This window comes from Endocarpon pusillum (genome assembly GCF_000464535.1).
Source record: "Endocarpon pusillum Z07020 unplaced genomic scaffold scaffold6441, whole genome shotgun sequence".
NCBI lineage: Eukaryota > Fungi > Ascomycota > Eurotiomycetes > Verrucariales > Verrucariaceae > Endocarpon > Endocarpon pusillum.
In genome coordinates, this window is record NW_006916590.1 from 505,417 (window position 1) to 525,857 (window position 20,441).

The 20,441-nt window shown below is 48.4% G+C and overlaps 7 protein-coding genes across 7 annotated transcripts; 5 read left to right on the top strand and 2 right to left on the bottom strand.

Moving 5' to 3' along the window:
• Positions 1–610: 610 nt before the first annotated feature.
• On the top strand, positions 611–4,849 carry EPUS_01173 (uncharacterized protein; the record flags this gene model as incomplete). Its single annotated transcript, XM_007807085.1, has 1 exon — positions 611–4,849. One exon carries the CDS (start codon positions 611–613, stop codon positions 4,847–4,849), a length of 4,239 nt encoding a protein of 1,412 aa, XP_007805276.1.
• Positions 4,850–6,390: 1,541 nt separating this feature from the next.
• Positions 6,391–7,866, top strand: EPUS_01174 (uncharacterized protein; the record flags this gene model as incomplete). Its single annotated transcript, XM_007807086.1, has 6 exons — positions 6,391–6,548; positions 6,596–6,927; positions 7,008–7,164; positions 7,217–7,306; positions 7,389–7,727; positions 7,797–7,866. 6 exons carry the CDS (start codon positions 6,391–6,393, stop codon positions 7,864–7,866), a joined length of 1,146 nt encoding a protein of 381 aa, XP_007805277.1.
• A 1,578-nt stretch (positions 7,867–9,444) lies between these two features.
• On the bottom strand, positions 9,445–10,190 carry EPUS_01175 (uncharacterized protein; the record flags this gene model as incomplete). The annotated part of the gene is made up of 3 exons (XM_007807087.1): positions 9,445–9,884; positions 9,936–10,065; positions 10,167–10,190. 3 exons carry the CDS (start codon positions 10,188–10,190, stop codon positions 9,445–9,447), a joined length of 594 nt encoding a protein of 197 aa, XP_007805278.1.
• Positions 10,191–10,918: 728 nt separating this feature from the next.
• EPUS_01176 (uncharacterized protein) lies at positions 10,919–11,986 on the bottom strand (the record flags this gene model as incomplete). Its single annotated transcript, XM_007807088.1, has 3 exons — positions 10,919–10,985; positions 11,353–11,653; positions 11,704–11,986. 3 exons carry the CDS (start codon positions 11,984–11,986, stop codon positions 10,919–10,921), a joined length of 651 nt encoding a protein of 216 aa, XP_007805279.1.
• A 632-nt stretch (positions 11,987–12,618) lies between these two features.
• Positions 12,619–13,699, top strand: EPUS_01177 (uncharacterized protein; the record flags this gene model as incomplete). Its single annotated transcript, XM_007807089.1, has 2 exons — positions 12,619–12,959; positions 13,033–13,699. 2 exons carry the CDS (start codon positions 12,619–12,621, stop codon positions 13,697–13,699), a joined length of 1,008 nt encoding a protein of 335 aa, XP_007805280.1.
• Positions 13,700–16,581: 2,882 nt separating this feature from the next.
• EPUS_01178 (uncharacterized protein) lies at positions 16,582–17,407 on the top strand (the record flags this gene model as incomplete). The annotated part of the gene is made up of 3 exons (XM_007807090.1): positions 16,582–16,710; positions 16,767–17,145; positions 17,214–17,407. The coding sequence occupies 3 exons, from the start codon at positions 16,582–16,584 to the stop codon at positions 17,405–17,407; spliced, it is 702 nt and encodes a 233-aa protein (XP_007805281.1).
• Positions 17,408–20,053: 2,646 nt separating this feature from the next.
• Positions 20,054–20,384, top strand: EPUS_01179 (uncharacterized protein; the record flags this gene model as incomplete). The annotated part of the gene is made up of 2 exons (XM_007807091.1): positions 20,054–20,285; positions 20,341–20,384. 2 exons carry the CDS (start codon positions 20,054–20,056, stop codon positions 20,382–20,384), a joined length of 276 nt encoding a protein of 91 aa, XP_007805282.1.
• Between the last annotated feature and the right edge of the window lie 57 nt (positions 20,385–20,441).

Sequence of the window (20,441 nt, forward strand, 5' to 3'; positions counted from 1 at the left end):
CCAGTTTGGGCCTTCGGGCACCCCTGATTGGCTGAAGCATAGTTAGTATCCTCTCGAAACAGGATAATGCAAGAGTGACGTTGGGGCTTGACGCTGGCGGCTGTAACTAACTTGCTGCTGTGGACCAGTGGTCAGCCACACTTCCACCCTGTGCCTGTGCTCATCATTTAACTTTACTACGTTAACTTTACGGCGTATGGTTGAACGTCCCAATGCCGTGGTGATCTCACCCAACTCACCCAACCTACCCAAACCTTTGCATCACCCTGCCATACAACTCCCAGTTATGGAGTGATGGCGGCTCTTACCTCTTCTTGACATCCTTTACCACTACCCCTTTACCACGTTCCCTCTAACCTCGGGTGAATAACCCATTCTGCTCCTTTGAAATACTCCTCCCTCACGTCATGGCCTACTGGCCTCGACCCGGTCTACTGGTCACACCTTAGCGCGAAGCTAAGATCATTCTTCTCGACTTCCAAGGTTGTCACCAATTGCGGTGTGCAGTCATCTGAAGAAGGCCTTTCGCGAAGGAGAACTTCCGACCTGGGGAAGATGTTCCATCGCAAGAGGCGATCTGCCTCGGTGACGGTGCGTGATCTCCTAAACCATGCGCTGCATTGATACTAACGCCACTCATGTGCAGCGTCAAAATGTTCCACCCTCAGCGCCCGCGCAAACCGCTGCTGCTCAAGCCTTCCTTGCCAACCGACAGTCCGGCACCAATCTCTCAGCGTCCGCTGCAGCTGCGGCTTTGAGGGCCATGTCTCCGACCCCTACTCCCGTTGCCGAGACGCAGACCAAGCGAATGCTCCAACGTCAGAGTTCGACTGCTTCTCGTGGAGATGGAGCCGAGCTGCAGAGGAGAAACAGTGGCGGGTCGATGACTGAAAGGACGTTTCGAAGTCCTTCTCCCAATCGCCCTGCCCAAAACCCTTCTATGGAGAATGCGCCTCCTGTTCCACCCGTCCCCAAAAGTTACAACGACAATCATAATCATAGGAGAGCGGCAAGTGTGGAGCCGTGGATGCGCGTCGCGTCTCCACTACCAACAAAGAAGGGAAGCCGTGTTGCTAGCTTGGATAGAGCACCGGTCTTCGCGCAGAAGAAGCTGAAGAGCCAACACCAAACAAGCGCGACGGATGAGAATGAGCTTGAGAAGTCTGGCAGTCGTGCCTCAGTGAATTTCTCCTACCCTACAGGAGCGAGGCCCAATTCCCCTCCAGTAGGACAGCATCTGTCTCAGTCTCAGAACCAGGCTATAAATGGTATCTTACAGCAAGCAGTAGATGACATACAGAATACCCTCAGGCAAACTGCTGATGAGCCAGTCAGGAAAAGAAAGAAGAGGGTTACAAATGGCACTACTGAGGGTAGCCATCTGGCTAGTGGGGGCATGGGCGGTAAAGCTTCAGGAGCTGCTGTTGCCACTTCCTCGACCATCGCACCGAACCCCGGAAAGACATCGACTCCTCCAGCCAAGAGGAAGAAGAAAGCTAATAGCAGCACAACACCTGAGATCGATTCTCGGCGGGAAACACCGGCCTATGGCTCTGACTCGGACTCGACTCCAGATACGTCTAAAGGAAGGAGAGCTATACGTGCATCAGGACTTCTAAACAAGCAGCCGTCCGTTGTCAGAGAAGATTGGGAAGGGGAAAGGGGGGACTCTTCACAACTAGGGCTCAGGGAGGAACAGGGTTCCAATGCTGGTCCGAGTTCCATTAGCAGTCCATCCAAAGTTCGAGGTAGGAAGGAAACAGCAATTGCAGACAAGTCGAGCACGATCATGGATACATCGGACAACACGATACGAGAAGCCAGGCCGACTCCACACCTCATCACAACGCTACCCACACCAACTACGAAACCGAGAGCGGAAACTCCTTCCAATGGCCACCTAGAAGTGAGCAAAGATTCCGATCGTCCGACCAGGCAGACTTCAATCAGCCCCTCTCGATCAACTCGCTTCTCTACACATCTTGCCTCCGAATTTTCTGGTAGACCAACACACGAGCCACCTCCACGCTCTGTCTCACCGGCCAAGTCCGCACTAAAGCACCATTCACCCTCTCCACAGTCGTCCTCGCCAATCGATGGAGCTAGGACGAGTGGATGGAAAAGAACGAGCCAAGCATCCAGCGAAGCCTCCGATAACGCATCGATGACATCCGCAGATGGTTTTGGATCTAAACCGCAAAGGAAGAAGTCTGCCCGTGTGAGCTTTGAGGCAGCTCCTGACGTGGTCGGTACTGCTGCGGATGTCACGCCAAGTGACACACCAGTCTTTGTGAGTCCCCAGCACAAAGACTCGAGCAAGAAGGGGTGGTTTGGTAGATCAAAGGGTGGTCATCTAGATGCCATACCGGCGGAAGATGACATGGAGGAGGTCATGAAGCCCCGTCCTGTACTGCCCTCATTTGGAAGTGTACGTGGCCGCAGAGATGGATCCGCAGAAGGCACAGTTCCGGTCGCTGAGGTTGTGTCTCCCAGCTCATCAGAAAGTTCTTCAAGCTCGAATCTCGCAACCATTGAGACATCTATCTCCAGTGACCATGCGATTGGGGCTATCTTCGCGCGTGAGGCGTTAAAAACTGGTCATGATGCGAAATCGAACTCGACTTCGTCAAACCATGGCCCAACAACAAGAAAGACGTCAGAAAGTATTGATCAAGCTGGGAAGAGTGTCACCAACGGTACCGTTCATGCTTCGTCTGATGAAAAAAGTGGCCTGTTCTTGACCCCTTCTATTCCTTCTATTGCGATTCAGCCAGCTACCCCGGGCATTGGTGAAACTGAGGCTCAAGACGAGTGGATTGTCGAAGTCCCCGGCGGCTTCCCGGAGGCTTTCGAGCTGGAAGGAGACGCTCCCACGACTCGACAAAGAGATGCCGTTGCAACTGAAGATCGAAAGATTACCACCTCCTCGCCAGCCGAGGCAGGCATATCAGAACCTAAACCTCCGCAGCTTGTGGCGGCAGCAGACCCTTCAGTACCTACAGTGGGCTCAATATCCGAATCGTTTCGGCATCAAATTGAGCCAGAAAGTGATACCGAAAGTGGAGGTAGTAGCATCTATAGTGATGCAGCTGAAGACTTATCAGATCTTGAAGGGGATGGTTTTGGCTCGATCAATGCAATTGTGGAAAGTCCGGTCGTTGGGTTGCCGGCAGACCACATGGCAACGCCTCCCGATAGTCCGCTGGCAGGCATAGCAGGCTCTGGACCCACCGCAGCTAGCACTCGGCACGGTTCTTGGGAACGGGCCGAGGCGCATTGGAGGAAGGTGGCAGAGAGACAACGAAACATTGACGAGGATGAGCAGAGAGAACAGTATACAGTGCAACCAAAGCCAAGGAAAAGAAAGAACCCCAGGAAAACTGGCCAGGCCGTGGCTGCTACACAGCCTCTGAACAGTAGCAGCCTGGACCCAGACTCACCTCAACGCAATCAACCACAGACATCAGCCTTCCCTGCGACCAGTCAAGGGAGAGCTGTATCTGGACAAGGAGAGATGCGACGATCGATGCGAGGTCAACCTGGAGATACGTCAAGTGCGCCTGGGCTAAAGACCTCTATGCGCACCAACAGACCGCCCGAGCCACAAGCTCGATCTGTACCACCAACCAGCCTTCCCAAGGGAGCGCTTCAGAAGAAGAGAATTCCTGCCTCTCCAGCAACCTCTTCGCCAGTGGCCGGAAAGGATACGAAAAGCAGCCCTGCGATTTCCCCGAGCTCCTTGACGCCGCTCCGCCGGACCTTGTCCAATGGAAGTGATTCTTCAAGCAGCTTCAAAAGATCTCGGAGAAGACCTGCATCATCTACGAACAGATCCACAATGAGGACAAGCATGCGTAGTGGTGCTGACCGGCCTGTTTCCCCCCCGGCTCTAGCTGGTCGCGGCGTTCGATCTTTGTCACCACAAGATCGTCGGCCATTTTCGCCAATGGGTCAGGGCACAATGAGGACGAGTATGCGTGGATCTGGTGATGCTGGTGTACCCTCTTTGCGGAAGCAAGATCAGCAGCGGCCCTCGTCCACCATTTCTGGATTTGGTAAACCACGATCGAAAGTCAAAGCCACGCCATCCAAAGCACTCACATCCAAGCTAAAGTCACGTTTTGCAGACTCAGACGAAGATGTATCTGAGCCTCAAACCTTTCGATCTCGCTTCGAGGATTCTAGTGATGAGGAGGCCGGAGTGACCAAGTACCGCCCCGTCCGTGGGATTCCAACGAGACCAGACGAGGGAGACTCTACCGACCTCGAAGATAGTTCAGACGAGGCAGAGAAAAGGAGGGCGAAATCTAGACGGCAGGGTCCAAAATCGCCAGACGCTGTAAATGGTGCGAGAACGAGCATCGCCAAGGAGCCTGACATCTCTAGTCCTGTTGAAAGTCTAGCGCCACCTGTAAATGGCAAGAAGAAAGGCATATTCGGCCGCTTCGGTGGCAAAAAGAGCAAGGATGTGACTACAGATGCACAACCGACAAAGGCAGAACGAGACATGCACAGCCCTCGTCTCAGGGCGGATCTTGACGGAGGACGCAGTCCCGAGATGCCGGCATCACCTGAAGGCAGGGGCAAACTGCAACGCAGACATACCCCCCAGCGGTTAACCAGTGACTCCTGGCCTCTTCCACTCAAGGCTACTGCAGATGATGATGATCGTCCACAAACCTCTAATGGCACTGGGACTGCGCAAGACGCCAACGGCAGGCCGGGCTGGGGTACTCGGCAAGACACGTCTGGCACGGTGAGGACGGAGGATGGGACTCCTGTTCTTGGAAGGACAGGAAAGAAGAAGAGATTCCCAAAGTTGAGAAAGGCATTCGGACTGCATGATTGAGTGTTTCTCCCTCCTGGGCTTCAGCGATGCATTTAGCGGGATCATCATGTCATGAAAAGAGTTGTGATATTCTGGACCTCACACCCCAATCTGTTTCTTGGGACTTTCTATCTTTACGTCAACTGATTGCCATAGCTTGCGTGCAGTAGTACAAATAGTAATATTGTATCACCATCACTGTATGATTGCATAGCTTGTTATCATCCTACACAGCTTCCTTTACGCCCTTTGTGCTTTGGTCCCTTAAGCAACCAGTCTGATGTAAAACCATTTATGTAGTGATAAGCCCTTCATGATTCAATTCCCAGTGAACGTTTATTTGTTGAGCCCAGAACATCCAGCCACCATTCACAAATTCACCGTGGACCACGAACACCTGAGGAGTCGTTCTCAAGTCCGTCAAGTCTAATCTTCGTCGCCGTCAACCATAGACATTCCAAGTCCAAGGAGCGTCCACCTTCCAATTGTGGATAAAATGAAGCCTCGAAAGAGATGGTCAAATGCTCTTAGAACACTGCAGGGGTGAATCGTAGCTTAAACACTCCAATTGAAACATTTAAACAAACAGAGTTTGCTGTCAAATCGTGAATTGATGCCTAACAACGATTCCGGCTTACGTTTTGGGGATTCGCAAGAGATATTAGATAAACATATCTTTCCTTGAGGTCGCCGTCGTCATCGGCAATGACTTCGAAGGTAATTTCAGAGGCGCCGAGTCAAGGTGGTAACTTGCAGTCTCATGCGTAGCCATCTGTTGTTACTGGCTACGAATCATTTTCTTGTACTCGGTAAAGGATTGTGAAACAGCTTCAAATTGTTTGTAACACACGAGATAAGATAGCGAGTTTTTCGTAAGAAGGGTAGAAGCCCACAGTCCTCTGGTCCAACATCATCCCCGTCCGTGCAATCACAGTAAGTAGTACAGTAATTGGCGCATGCATCATAAAACTATCGGCGCACGGAAATCTGCCCCTAGTCGAGACCTGAAATCCTCTCTGGACCATTGAATTCCCTGACCAGGACACCATCACCCACGGTTCACGCGGAATGGGATACTATGCAAAGCTGTTACATATTTATTGTGCACAGTCTAGTCTTTATCCTATAGATAGCGACTTATCTCGCCGAGATTGTGGTATTTATAGATTGTGCCGGCCTAGATGTCAACCACGCTTCTGCACACTGTCTCGATAAGCCAGGAAACAATCGTTCCTTGCAGGGTCTATCAGAACTGATAGTGATGCTGCAACACCATAGCCCTGCTGAAGATTCCCTGCGAAACAAAGCAGTGTCTGAGAATGTAATCTTCTTATCCCCGGTGTCACCTTGTGCACAAGGGGAGCATACTGCAACCAAAAGAAAGGTATAAGACGGAAGTCCCATCCGAAGAGACTAGATGGCCCCTACTGATGTAGCCACGAAGTCCTCGAATGCTTACAAACGACTTAAGAAAGCTCTAATCAAGATAGACAGAACCATCTAGATCCCTTCTTTGAATTAAGAGTTGCTGCCCTGCTCGAGGCCGACGATTGACGAACACCATGGCGAATAAATCTTGCAGCAAGACCAGTGTGATCGACTCTATGAGAGGGCAAACTGTTAGAATACCAAATCTGAAAAGGGTGTTTGACGGTTTCCCAGCTGGGGTCAACCCGCACTATAAAAGGATGATTCCAATGGTTAATCGAAAGCTGGAAAGGTGCGTACCCATAACTCTCACCTGACAGACTGGAACTGACAATGCAGTTGCGTATCCGATGAAAGGGTAATTACCGAAATGAAAAAGGCAGACTTTGCTCTCGGTGCTGCATCGATCTGGCCACGAGCAGCGTGGGACGAGTATCTTGTCCTGACGTATCTATGTCTGTTGGTGTTTGTATGGGATGATGAGATCGATATGCCAGCCGCACCCCTGGCTTCCGATTTCCAAGCTGCCCAGTCGTTCAGGCGCGAGACGGTGAACTTTGTTAAAAGCTCTCTTGGGTTTGGGGAGAAAGGGGTGGTGTCACGGTCACGGAGCGCCACAATCAGCAGCTTTGAGCTCATTTCAGGCCCGCTTCGCAAAGTTTATACTAGAGGTATGTACGGAAGATTCCCAATAGTGCTTCACTTGAACATTTATAAAAATGGAGCCCAGTACGCTGATGTCCCCGTGCAGACCAGCTTGCGTCATTCCTGCATGAACTTACTTTCTCACTTGAGATGTCCCAGGTTGAGCAGGAGTATTCTCTCAGCGATAGGATCCCAACTATTAGCGAGTATTGGGCTTTCCGTATGGGTACGAGTGGGGTTGGGCCGTTCCTGGCAATGGCTGAGTAGGGACAAGTACAATGAATCCAACCTACCGGAGATGCTAACCTAAGACAGATATTCAATCAGAAGCCGCTTACCACGACCGATCATTAATAGCCCTGAAATGAAGGTTATCTGGGATGAGACGAATCTGATGATGTCCCTGTGAGTCTTATCTTTTTAAAGCTTTTTGGTTCTTCTATCTAGCCAAATAGTGCTAACAAGTGCTTTTCTACTTCGTGGATAGTATCAATGACATACTATCGGTGAAAAAAGAAGTGGTCAGTCCCGCGCGACCTTGTCCAAGTTCCACCAATTTTGTCCTTCTAGAGACTGATCTTCCTCTCTTGCAACGGCAGGTCGCAGGAAGTATCTTGGGACTCGTCCCCCTCTTATGTATGCAGAATCCCGATGCTCAAGCCGCCGTCGATTCCGCCGTGAAAGCTTTACATGACTCGGTCAAGCGGTTCCGGAACGCCGAAGGCCAACTGCTCCGTCGCACAGCACGAGATGCGAAAACGCAAGAGACTCTTCGCAACTATATCAATGTCTGCAAGGAAAACGTGACTGGTTTTCTCAATTGGTGGTAAGAGGCCATTTCCCTGCTCTGTATACCCGGAAGGGATACTCGCGATGGAACTAACAAGCGTCCTAGTTCGCGCACACCAAGATATGGCATGGCTGGCAATGTCGAAAAAGATGGTAGCATGTTAATCACCCTCTAGCAAGGCCTTTGAGTCAATGACATTTGCGTTCGAGGACAAGACGGAGGAGCCTGCAGTTATCTGAGAAAGATGCGTGTCGATTTTGCCGGCCGGGAGATTGCTGTTCAAAGAGCGAGATGTCTTTGGAGCGGCACATTCGCCGAGATACGTTCACGTCAAGCTATGAGGGTGTTTGGTTCGCCAGTTTTGCTGCGTTGAATTCTTCTATTTGCCTGTATTGATATGGTCAATTTCTAGTGCAATTTCGGAGCAAATTTCTCTGTATTATACAACGTATTTTATACGGATTTTGTCAGACATTAGCTATTTTTACGGTCCTTATGTTCAACATATTTTCTGCGCATTCAGCTCCTTGACAAATAACACAACTTGCTTTCTGGGAGGCAGGTTGACAATCAATTCGGGCGTTTGAGTCTTGACAGGCCATGGCATTATTACACCCTGACTGTCAAGCAAAAGCAACACTTTTGCATGAAGCAACTGGCCCGCCCCGCTAAACCCTTTCGATGATTGCTGAGCAAAGTGTCTATCGCACCTAAGTGCCTGTCATACCAGTGTCAGAAGCTACGTTAGTCAAATCTGGGTTGAGACCCATGAGCGCTGTCATTTTGGCGGAGTGGTGGATGCACCCTTTTTCTACCAGGAGGGGACATCTATTTGGCTGGCACGTACAACAAGGTCCGAGCATAGCGCAGCTACACAAACCTGTAATCGTATTTTCTAAATTAATGCCTTTTCCTATGAGCACCAGGGCCCATGCCCAGAGATGCTGCTTGATAGCGTTCAGAATCTTCCTTGTAGCGTTGGGGATATTAGTTGATGGCGTTGACACTCTGCATCATGCCATCAGATCCTTGAAAGTTCTGTGGCAACGGTAGGATGCTCCATGCTTTTCGGGTTGGGACGTTGGTGCCGGTCAAAAGCTCCCTTGTTTTGAGCTGGATGGTTTACCGCCTCAGGTAAGTCTTGCTGGTTTCGAGAAACTGCGCGGATTTGACCTGCCTGCCCGGCTTGAGATACCATCTGTAGGTTTTGGGTCCCGGGTGAAGAAGGATTGGGAGGATCCGCACCACCATCTTGACCGGATTTCAGCTTCGGTCCGCTTCCTATGTGGTTGGAGACGGGGCAACACTGTAAGATGATTTATCGCCTCGAGCAACTGCAATAATATTGTCGCGCTTCCTGCTTCAAGGCATCATCGAAAATAGCGACGGGAGGCCTCGCCTCTTTATGGGCCCGTCTTTGGTATATTGCACCCTCCGGATGGGGCCTTGCTGGTGGATGAGGAAGTCCAGCGTCCATCCAGGTCTGAAGTTTCTCTACATCAGTGCAGTTGGCTGGAAGGGCAGATGGTAGTCTATTCTCCTTAAATGCACGGTAAATCCCACCCCAGGGCGATATAGTATTAGTAACTGGGTCCCAGTGAGATGCCCGAGAGGACAAAACGGGGCAAGATGATTCAAGTGGCGTAGTATTCCGAAGGGGATTTTGGCCTTTGGGGCGTTTACCAGTTTGAGAAGGCACTTGGAGAACTTCAGGGATTTGACGACAGTCTGCGTATGCGCTTGATCTATTGCTTTAAGAATTTGTTTGCAGAGATCCCGAGATTTGACTGCGGGCTCGACTGTCGCGCTTTTCGTTGCTTTGGAACGTGTGTTGCGAAGATCCTCTTGCCTTGCTTTCACTTGATTGAGATAACATCTTGTTTACTGGTAGTAGTAGGAGTAACTCCAAGAAAAGAACACCCACAGCCCAGATATCTACCGCGGTTGTTGGATCCTGCTTTTGAAACATTTCTGGAGCCATGAATCCGCTTGCAATAGGCATTGAAGGGTTGCGGGTTCGGTTATCGGAATACATAGCATGACTAAAGTCTGTCAGAACAAAATGGTCATCGGTATTGTAACCAATAAATTGTGGTAAGAGTAAGCGATAGATTATCCCTTGACCAGGAATAAAGCTCAAAGCTTCCAAAGTCAGTAACATATTGTAAAATGGTCGAGTCTGAATAGTGATTCCTGGACGGCGTTAGCATACAATTGCCCTTCAAGAGTAAAATTTGAATGTACTTGCAAGTTTTCGGTCTTTCCAACTTGATGCCATCCATTCGGCGAGACAGTATTCGTAATATTCCATTCGTGATTCTATGAAAGACGTCTTCTTGTTCAAAAACGGTTCTCCACTAAGGATAATATGAGGCTATCCACATGATTAGTATCCGACCTTTTCAACGGTAGGAAGGGACCGTAGGTACTGACATCGATTGCTGCCTTGCTTTGATCTTAGATCAGTGTACTTACCCCATTCTGAACAGCCACAGTCATTTCACAATCAGCTTTGATACGTCTTTTATGCAACGCCCCCTTCGGTCCTGGTACTGATTGATATCTTTTCATGGTGAAAAGCTGGTGAGGCCCACTAGTTTCGCCTCGTACAGAGTTGCATGCTCAGTAATCGTTCAGAAACCAAATGCAGAATCCCTCGCTCTTGAATTCATACTACGTCCGAACAAGCCGATGGATTTGACCTCTTCCTCTTGTGGGATGGCTGAATGATGCCACACCTGACTGGCTTTGCCTTCCTCCTTAGATCCCAACACAATTTACACCGACAGGAGACTCTCATAGATGAAAGACCTAGAATAGAACGTGATTCCGTCGATAATAAATCAGTGATCGTACTCTTTTAACTTCTACCCTGTGAACACAAGTGATAACTTCTGAAGTCATTAATTATCAGATTGGAATGGTTATTTTGATGGCTTGGCACCTAAACGTAACTCGTGTGAAACAGTACTAGCGGATACATACGCCCCGAGCCGAATTTCGTTATAATGTTTTTGATATCGTTTCTTCGAAACAGCAGCCCCTTGATCCAGTTAAAACCGATCCCTTGAGCAATGCAATCACAGTATAAACTATCTGGCGCCTCTCATCGAACGGGCGTCTGCCTTACACTGCAACTACCAAACAAATGATATGAACCCTTTGTGCCCTTACCAAGAACGTCCAGGACACCTTCTAAGTCCTATCTTCGAAGTGATGAGCAGACACTAGGTAGCAGAATCCGTCGGAGGTCCTTGCGGCAAGACCGGATGGTTCAAAGAGCAAACTTGGTACCTATCATGCATCAGCACCGCCAGAGAAAGAAGAAGGCTTTGCAAACCCTAAAGCGATAAGCGATGAGGCTAACAGCTAGTTAGCTGAGCTGATCCACTTTCTCAAGATGACGAAATAATATTGACTCCACCAACGAACACAACTTGTACAGCTGCAAACGCTGTAGTTGCCGCGAAGACTTCCACTCGCCTGCCACGAACGATGAATCATGACAAAGGAGAAGAAAAAGCTCATCACAGTAATCACAGCCAGGCGAGCTACCACACTCTTCACGAAATAAAGTGCAAAAATAGAAGTGGTCGGAATGACAGATGATAAGACCATGCAGATAATATTTCCTAAAACCACGAAATGTTCGTGTTCATACTCCCAGATGTTATCAAGGCCGTCATTCGATTTTGTGGCCCCTTTCTGACGATGACCAAAGTATCGATGATACCACGGCAAGATGTTGTCGCTCAAAGACTGTGCAAATACATCTCTTCCGTCGGACTGTGAAAGAGTGACCAGGTCGGCTGCACGACAGAGTTTCCATGGCTCTGCCTCAACACCTTTGATAGAGTAGTCGCCACCATCAGGACGTTCAAGCCATTCTCTGAGAAAATTTATATCGCTATCTCCTGGTTTGGCGAGAGTATGGACTTGACGGGCTTTGAGAAGAGCAGAGTCTGTCGGCAAATCAGTTACCTGGCATTTTATGTTGACTTATATTACTGACAGTATTCATTTATCTTCTCGTTGATTTCTGATATTTTCTGCTTTTGAAGATTATCACCACCTTCCATAAGACCTTTGTCAATTGCTCTCCATGACACAGCAAAGACGGACTTCTCGGAATTACAGCTGTCAATCTGTGAGATGATATCGAGCTCATTCTCCAGATGTTGAAGCTCGGCCTGTTTATACAAAAGCATCTTCGCGCAGAGAGTACTAAACTTGCGATAAATCGCAAGCTCAGGATAAACACCGATAAGGCGTGAAAGCTTCTCATAGCCAGACATGAGCTATGGCGTTGGGTTGACAAGTACAATTGGATCTACTCATTAGAGACCTGACGTCTTGTTGGACATCCTCAAAAGATTTTGATGACTTCAATGACATTCTTATAGACTGCTCAAAGTCGTCAAGCAAGGCTGGCTCGTGCATGCGGGGCACCCATACAGCTGGGAGGAGAGGGACCTGCATCTCTCTTTGCAGTACTGCCACGGGGCGAATCCTGCGTGACGTGGTGCCGACGGGCAGGAATCTGGAACCAGATTTCGATGTGGACTGATCATGCAATATAGCTCAAGGGGTATCTTTGGTAAATACTCAAAAACATCTGTAGGGCTCCCAGCATCTGAAATGAAGTTTTCTGTTGATTTTCACGCTAATTCGTCCCAGTTGGAAGACCATCACGCTTTATTGCCTCGTTCGTCGTTGCTGATCAACCCTCGTCGACGGTGCCAAAGGGTTTTGTCGTACAGTAGCTTCGAAGGAGAATTTTGGTCCCTGTAATAGCTGGAATAACATCTTGCCATTTCAGCCGCCGAAGTGGACGCGGAACTTGTGGAGGATCAACAAGGTTTGCCTAGCTCAACTACAGAAATTCTACTAACCAGCCAAAACTCCCTAGAGCCTGTCTGTGTTGGCCATGGACTGCATTGACGAGTCTACCATAGAAGTATGTTCCAACAACGACAGTTGCACCTACTTTAGTAACCTACCAACGAGAGCAACGCAATCTATGTTCCCTTGCGCTATCTCTAGCTTGGATGCAGTCAGCATCGGTTTCAAGTTCCGGTACGAACTCATTCTTTCCACCAGAAACTCATCGTACCAGAAGGGTAGTTGCACTCAAGCTGTCAAGATCGATCCCCATCTCTGCCTCTATCAGTCAGATGATGGCGACACATACCAGGCAACAAAATGTCGAGTCCAGTATCATGCCCCTCCGAAGAGGTTCAGAGTGGTGGCGGGTATTGAAGAGGGTATGTACTCCGTAATCTTCCTCCTTATCCAAGCAAGCTCTGATCTAGTAGCTTCTGGTCCCATGCCTCTCATTCAGAACGAGAAAGAAGAGTCCTCCAGTTTCGGGTTTCGAGCGCATTATCGGACCTACCACCTCTGACAACCCCACCACAGAGCAAACGGTACCACCAAACGATGCTGAGGACAGAAATCCCGCCCGCTATCCTTCCTCTGATGCATCCGCCTTAGCTGGGCAAGCCTCACCAGTCGTACAAGCCGAGCGGACGCCAGCGGGCATGGCAAATGAGAACATTACAGCCTTGGAATCGAGCGGACTAGTAGGGTCTGTGAATTCAGAAGCTGAGACATGGGCTGCGACAATGCATATTTTCCCGGACAGACACCGGCGCGGTCAAACTAGAATCCGTCGATGTTTTGTCGACACTTGCTCTGATATCAATCTTGTCTCGAAAAAAACCTTGGACGACCTGCAACTGCGGTACGACCCGAATGTAGAGGATCAAGTGTATGGAATTTCTGGTCCTCCACTCCTGCCCATTGGCTCCATTGTGTTAACCTGGCACATGGACGGCCAGGAAGTCATCTACTCCCAAAAGTTCTTGGTTATGCCAGATGAGATGCCGGTGAGGTTCGACGTTCTGTTGGGAAAGCCTTGGATCAATAAAACTGGAGCTGTCCGTCGCAATTCAAAAGTCATGATGCTGACACGGCGTCTCGGCCTCCACCATTACCATAATCCATAGTGTCAAATTCTTATTTTAACAACGAAGTCGATGAAGAGATGAGGATGAGGATGGGTCAAGAGGCGTTGGGGCTTTGTGAAGGGCGTTGGGGGCGTTGGGGCCGTTGGGGAGAGCACTGAGGCGTTACAGAGTGCGTTGTGAATCCCTGGGGCTCATAATGCTCTGCTTCTACTCAAGGTAGTCAGTACAGCTGTACATTTCCTTCTCAGATTCACTGTACATATATACATTTGAGATGGACAGATGGCTTCTTAAGACATTTTCTTGCCCCTTCAGTGATGTGAATGATTGGCCCAGGCTAAGAGTCATACAATTTAATACTTCCAGGTAAGGCTCACATCAGTCAAGGCAGCGTCAGATAACGTAGGGGCACCAGTAATACAAAGGCAGCAAAGGGAGCAATAAAAATCCCCCGGCATTCTCATTTCCCTACTTTAAAGACATCAATTCTGAAATCACTAAAAGGATTTAAAGTCTACTTGGGCTATTTCAAGACAGTCCATTTCAAGGAGAATGCCAACAACGTCGATGTAATGTCAGAGGTCGAATTCTCCGATTCACAATAGTCAGTTGGTTTTGAACCATGCAAATTTTCTTATCCCTTGTGTCACTGAATTGGATTAGAATTCCCGTGGTTTAGTGTAATAATCTTGCTGCAGCCTTGGCGTAAAGAACATCCAAAGTTTGAAGTATATTTTTGTACTTGATATCCTACACAGAGTAATTAAAATTTTTGAGATTTCAAAATTTTAGAATGTTTTACATTTCAAGAGCTATCGAATCACACTATTTTCATAAGATGCCGTTTGATAATAAGAGTGATGCAAGCAAGAAAGCATTTGGAGCAACCGAATTTTGGCGTTCCTCCTGCTAAGCCTGCAGCAGAATCATCACGCTAAGCGCACGGGAAGGAGTCCAAATTCCCTGACACAGGGATAAAAAGACCGCTGTTGATGATCTATTTTAGCGGTTACAAAGGGCAGCTGTCCAAAGCCAAAGATACTAGGGCCGAGCTATGATCACTCACCTCTGTCCAGTACCGTACCGTACTCGGGGATCATTTTCTTTAACCTCAATGTCTCCACCATTCACAGGCAAATCAAGTAAAACAGATCTCAGGATGATGCTAGGATACACTGTCAGAGATTGAACCAAATCTATCAAGTGAGTAGACTATACGTAGTAAGAGGACGATTGCTGTTTCGTAGTCATTTCCAATTTGAGCTCGTCTTCCTTCAAACTATGCTTTATAAGGAAGAATCCGGCACGCTAGAAAGATTTGTCGGCGGCGCCGAGTAGTACTTCCGAATCCATCCCTGGTGTGTCCCTCCTATTGGTTGGGTGTGATGCATGGGTGTTGTTGAGGTTGTTATCTCTGTGTGGATGTTCCTTCTTCACCAAAAAAAAGTTCACCGCCCTGTTACCCAATGAATATGGTCAACTACTACAATCTTTCGTAGAGGTGAAGCAACCTTTCGAGCTTTGCGGGCACTAATAGATGAACAAATGATAGCCTCATCGAGTCATCACCCCAGAAAGAGGAGATAATCACTGGCACTATTGGTTATCTTGCTACATCACCGCCTGAAGCTAAACTTCTTCTCATGTGAGTGGAACAACTTGCATCACAGGCTAAGTGTCTCTACTGGTCGACTAACTTACTAGGACATGTGCCTACTGCTCCACCTCCACATGGCTACCCTAGCAACGACTCCTAATCTGCCCTGCAATAATCTGCCCGGCAATAATCTGCCTTGCCCCCTTTTAATACTGGTTAGCATCACAAAAGTACCATATTTGCTGACTACTAGGTAGTGCATCTTCCGGATTGGACTTAGACTCCTGTGAGAAGTACGTGTAGCCGAGCCATGAAGCAACTCAAAAGTACGCCTGCTACGTCGTAGTCACTGGGATCGGCAAATAGTCTCATACTCGAGTATCTCCTTGTGTCACGAATCGCTGAAATGAGGACTTTTCTTATTGAGATTGACGTTCCCACGATTTAACGTCTAATTTGCTGCAGCTTGATTGAAGGAACATCAAAATATATTTTCAGTACAATTTTAATGTTTCGACTTTCCAGGCGGATATATGATGTTTTTGAGTATTACAAGATTTTAAGATGGTCTACATCTCAAACACTATCGACTGGTGTCCGATTTATAGTTCCAACCTCAATTGTAAAGGTGATATAGCCAAAAAAACGCATTTGACGCAATTAAGGTTTGATGTTCCGTGTGCCAAGGATGCAGCAAAATGATTACGCTAAATCGCAGTGAATGCCGATCGCAACAGGCCATTCAGGATAAGTGTGTTATCTTCCTGAGGCTTCACCAAATACATACTAGTATGCCGCGGATTACAAATTGTGCTGTAGCCAAGACGCCAGCCTCCGGTTAGTTCTGCCAAGTTACATCTCATCGGAAGGGTACCGATTTGTATTGGCGTTGTGTGAGGGTACTTTTTCTGCCACCATCAGACTCGTTCCTCCGATCCGTCCTTCATGGTTTGAAGTTCACACACGACGGCTTGGCATTAACACAGCTGTTCAAGAAGCATTTTGTGATATTTCACGAAAATTGACAGGAAACATATTGCATATACTTAATGCGATCTGTCGTCCAATGCTCGCTGGTTCACTCGGCTTTGAATGGATGCGGGTCAAAGAGTTTCTGAGCTTTCGATCCGCATAACCTTGAAGCATGAAGTGAGGCTGTGCATGCAAAGAACCCAGGCATCTTTAGTCGGGAATTCCGATTGCCTGTTTACTTATTAAGGCGTACGATGCCACAAGTCGAGCCTCACAGCCTGATGTGTCTGCAGTCATTGATAATCCGGGGGTCTCTTGATAGTGCGGCGGAACTCGTTCAGCTTCTCTCGAGATGGGTCTAAGTCACCAGCCGAACACAAGTGCTCTTCGCGCGTGCATGATTGACCTCGAAAAGTTTAAGTATATTGCTTGGGTTCTCACTAACCAGCATCTGTTTGCTACAAACCCGTTTACATATATGGTCAGTCCTCAATTGCTTCACGTTGACCAACCAGACGCTAAGGAACTTGCATCCAGCCTTACGGAGTCTCTATCGACATCACAGTTCAGGCAAATGGGATAAATGGCGGCGGTATACCTATTTGCAATGTGCCATGTGAACCATCCCTCAGACACAGTTTGATCACACCCCAGCTTGCACGAGCGAGTGGTGGTACGGTCGTGCGGACTGAAGCTGTATTTTCGTTCCAAGATACCGACGGAAACGAATACAGGTCTTCGTCATATATTGCTCTCACGTGGTGGCAAACTCTAGGAGAAGCCACAGCGACCTGCAAAGAGGAAGATTTCTACATCACTGAGGATATCCCTGCAGAGGCAATGCTTCAACAACTTCCGGATGTGGCTCAAGTCAGGCCCAAAGCATATCCACTCCGCCACAAACCTCTGACTCCCGGTACGTTTCCTAATATTCGTGTAGACATTGCTATTCATTCTCGCTGACACTTGCTTTCATGTGGATAGAGGAGCAGAGACGTGCAGAGGATAGACGCAAACAAGAAGAGGCTGCCCATAACGTGATCAGGCAGGCTGAGAATCATAAGGTAGAGAATGACGCCAAGAACTCGGGTTCATCTCGTTCAAAGCAACGTTCCAATTATTACCAATCGTCGCAGACGTCCAGGAAGCAGCGATATGGAGAATTGTTTCTTGGTTAAGGTCTTGAAGAGGTTCTCCCGTCCCCTCAAAGCACGTCACGGACCACCACACCGTTTAAGGAACACGCCCAATCATCCAATTCAACTGTATCTCCATGTTCAACCGAAGGAATCATTCGTTCTGCTCTGTGGTTGACAGTGTGAATCAACTTAGTCAAACCAACCAAATCGAATCTTGGCAAATCAAATTGGCATCTGTAGATTAGTCCAAATGAGTCAAATTGTGTGTATCCTTAGGTTACTGAATGGCTCTACTTCCTCGTTAGGATTAGTATTCCCGTACACCTAGCGAAATAAATCTTTCTGCAGTCTGGACTTTCGTGTACCTAGGAACGTAAGAGTTGTTCCTAGGATCAAGTGTTACGAATCCTGGGAACGCATATGCAGTTCCTAAGATGGTGTTTGGTTCCAGGATTTACTTGCCTGTACCTAGGAATGTGAGCTCTGATCTTAAGATCAGGAATGTAGTTTCTAGAATCGATGTCTCTCCTTGGATCTCTTTTGGCGTGCCTGGAAACAAGCACACAGATCCTGGGAAGAAGTACAAGGTGGCCAACATCTTCTGAACTAATCAAACCACGTTGTATCGTGATTGTGGAAGAGATAAAATTCCGATGCGCGATGCGACCGGCCTTGCTAGGTCGGAGTTGTTATTGAGAAACTTTCAGCGCTGAACACAGAAAATGGACCGGTTTACCGAACCGAGAATATCTTGTACAGCCTTTTCTACGCGTTCTTCTATATCCTCATTCGAATCGGCCATGGTGTGGTGGAGCTGTACGCAAAAGAATACACCCACCCTATTTGGATCAAAATCAGGATGAGCGTTACGGTGGCAGCCACGCGCTGCGCGTGGGCTTGCAGGGCCGAAGGGCCGCTTCTGCCCTAGAAGGACTCCACCCATAGGGCCACGGCTAGGGCTGAGGCCAGGTTTCATATTTCGTGTCGCTCTTGGCATTCCTTTACTGCCACTACTACTAGTACTAGTAGTACTGTGCACCCACAAGAGACGATAAGAGAAGCATACTCTGACCATATTATGACCATATTATGATCGTATTTTCTGCAAGATACATTATAAATAATAAGATTTCATTGGATCACAGACGGCTAAGCTGCATATCTGTTGGAACTGGGCGTACGCGTACAGCCAAAATCCTTGTCTTGGCAGCACGTGACCGACTGCGCGCCTCACTGCCAGTGGTAGATTATAGATTCTGCAGATAGAATTCAGTTCATCCACCTCATCAGTATCCTTGTACAATATAAGCAATCTTATGGTTAGCTTACTCTAAGCACACTTTGATGGCTCCACCAGCATTATTTAAAGAGACCTCTTCCTGCGAAGTAGGCAGGGTTTATGTCATATGGAAATAGGCGTTGGCGGGATGTCACTACCACGAGGTAATCATTGCCTTATACAGTGCCAAATTACGGCCCTCGCAGTTCTAAGTTCATATCTCGCTGGCATCGGCATGTTTCACCTTCCTCTCCGACCTTCCATCCCGCATACTAACGGAGCTAGACTTGTGGAACTGCGGAATGCACATGTGCGTTTGTGGCACAGTCTTCTGCCCCTCAGCAGAAGCATGGACTTCATTGGCTATGCACTGTGGGTAGCCTCTCTTCCTCTTGCTGCTTGCAGGAGCTGCAGTGGAATCCAATCCTATCACAGGCATGTTCATGGCTTCTAGTGAGGACAATGGTATCCAGCGATACAGGAGTGAACTAGCCCTCCCCCGAACTCCTTCACAGCCCAGGTATGCAGCCCCCAACTCCCTTGTAGTACACGTGGAAATATGAATGGCATCGCCCTGGTAAGCTTTGGGTGATGGACTTTCTTTGTTGTCATTGTCGTTTTTGGTGCTTTACAGATTAAAGTGAGGCTTCGCCAGAACAAACACTAGCACTTCGCTATCTTCTCATTATTACAGTATCACTATCGAAGATGGGTGTCTCTCAAGTCTTGTTCTTCATTGAGACTCCCGTCTTGCAGACGGGTGAAGTAATCCTCTATTTAGCTGTTGCGTCCCTTGTCTATGTGAGTCTCTCTCTCTTATGCAAACGGACCTTGGGACCGGACCGAACGACCTTCCCTCATCGCAAGACTTCGAAAGAGCCTGAACACCACCAACAGAGACAGAATTGACGATACTAACCAGAAGCTCCTCTGAATCAGGTTGTGCTTATATCTATCTACCGCATCACACTTCATCCGTTGGCAAAGTATCCCGGGCCTTTCCTTGACAAGATCTCAGGTTGGCCGTTGGTTTTTCATTGCTATTATGGAAATCGACATCTGGTTGAATACAGGAACCATCAGAAGTATGGTAAGAGAGCAGAGACCGAAACAAGCCTCCTAAATAAGTGAATGTGCCCTGATCGCCCAACACAGGTAGTGTTGTAAGATATGCTCCGAACAGCGTAAGTTGCCAGATCTCCTTCTCTTCTCCCATTCTTGAAAAGAGGTTGACACAGCTGCCCTGCCAGCTATCATTCAACTCCGTTTCATCTCTCCAAGCCATCCACGGACTGAGAGCAAACGTCAAAAAAGGAGATTGGTACAAGACGTTGGACATCTCCGCTGGAGCACCGAGTACCCAAATGGTAATTGACAAGCCCGAACATGCCGTCCGCCGGCGAAAGATGGCTCCAGCCTTCTCAGAGCGTGCCCTCAAAGAAGCTGAAGATCTCATCAGCATCAGTGCCCGTAAACTGGTCGAGCAAATTGGGAAACAGCAACCCAAGAGCAGCGACGGTGGCGCACACTCAGAAGATAGTGATAATGACACTTGGACTACACCCCAAAACTTCAACAACTGGTCGACCTGGTTCGGCTTCGACTTCATCAGCGACCTCGGCTACGGCGAATCCTTCGGTATGCTGGACAATGACGCGAACCGGTGGGTCGCCCCCGTGCTCCGCAGCGCCAGCAGGTTCATCTACTACGTCGGCTATCTGCCCTTTATCGATCTGATCCGTCCATTAATGGGAACCCGCATCCAAGACTACATCGGCGGCCAATCCGCCGCCG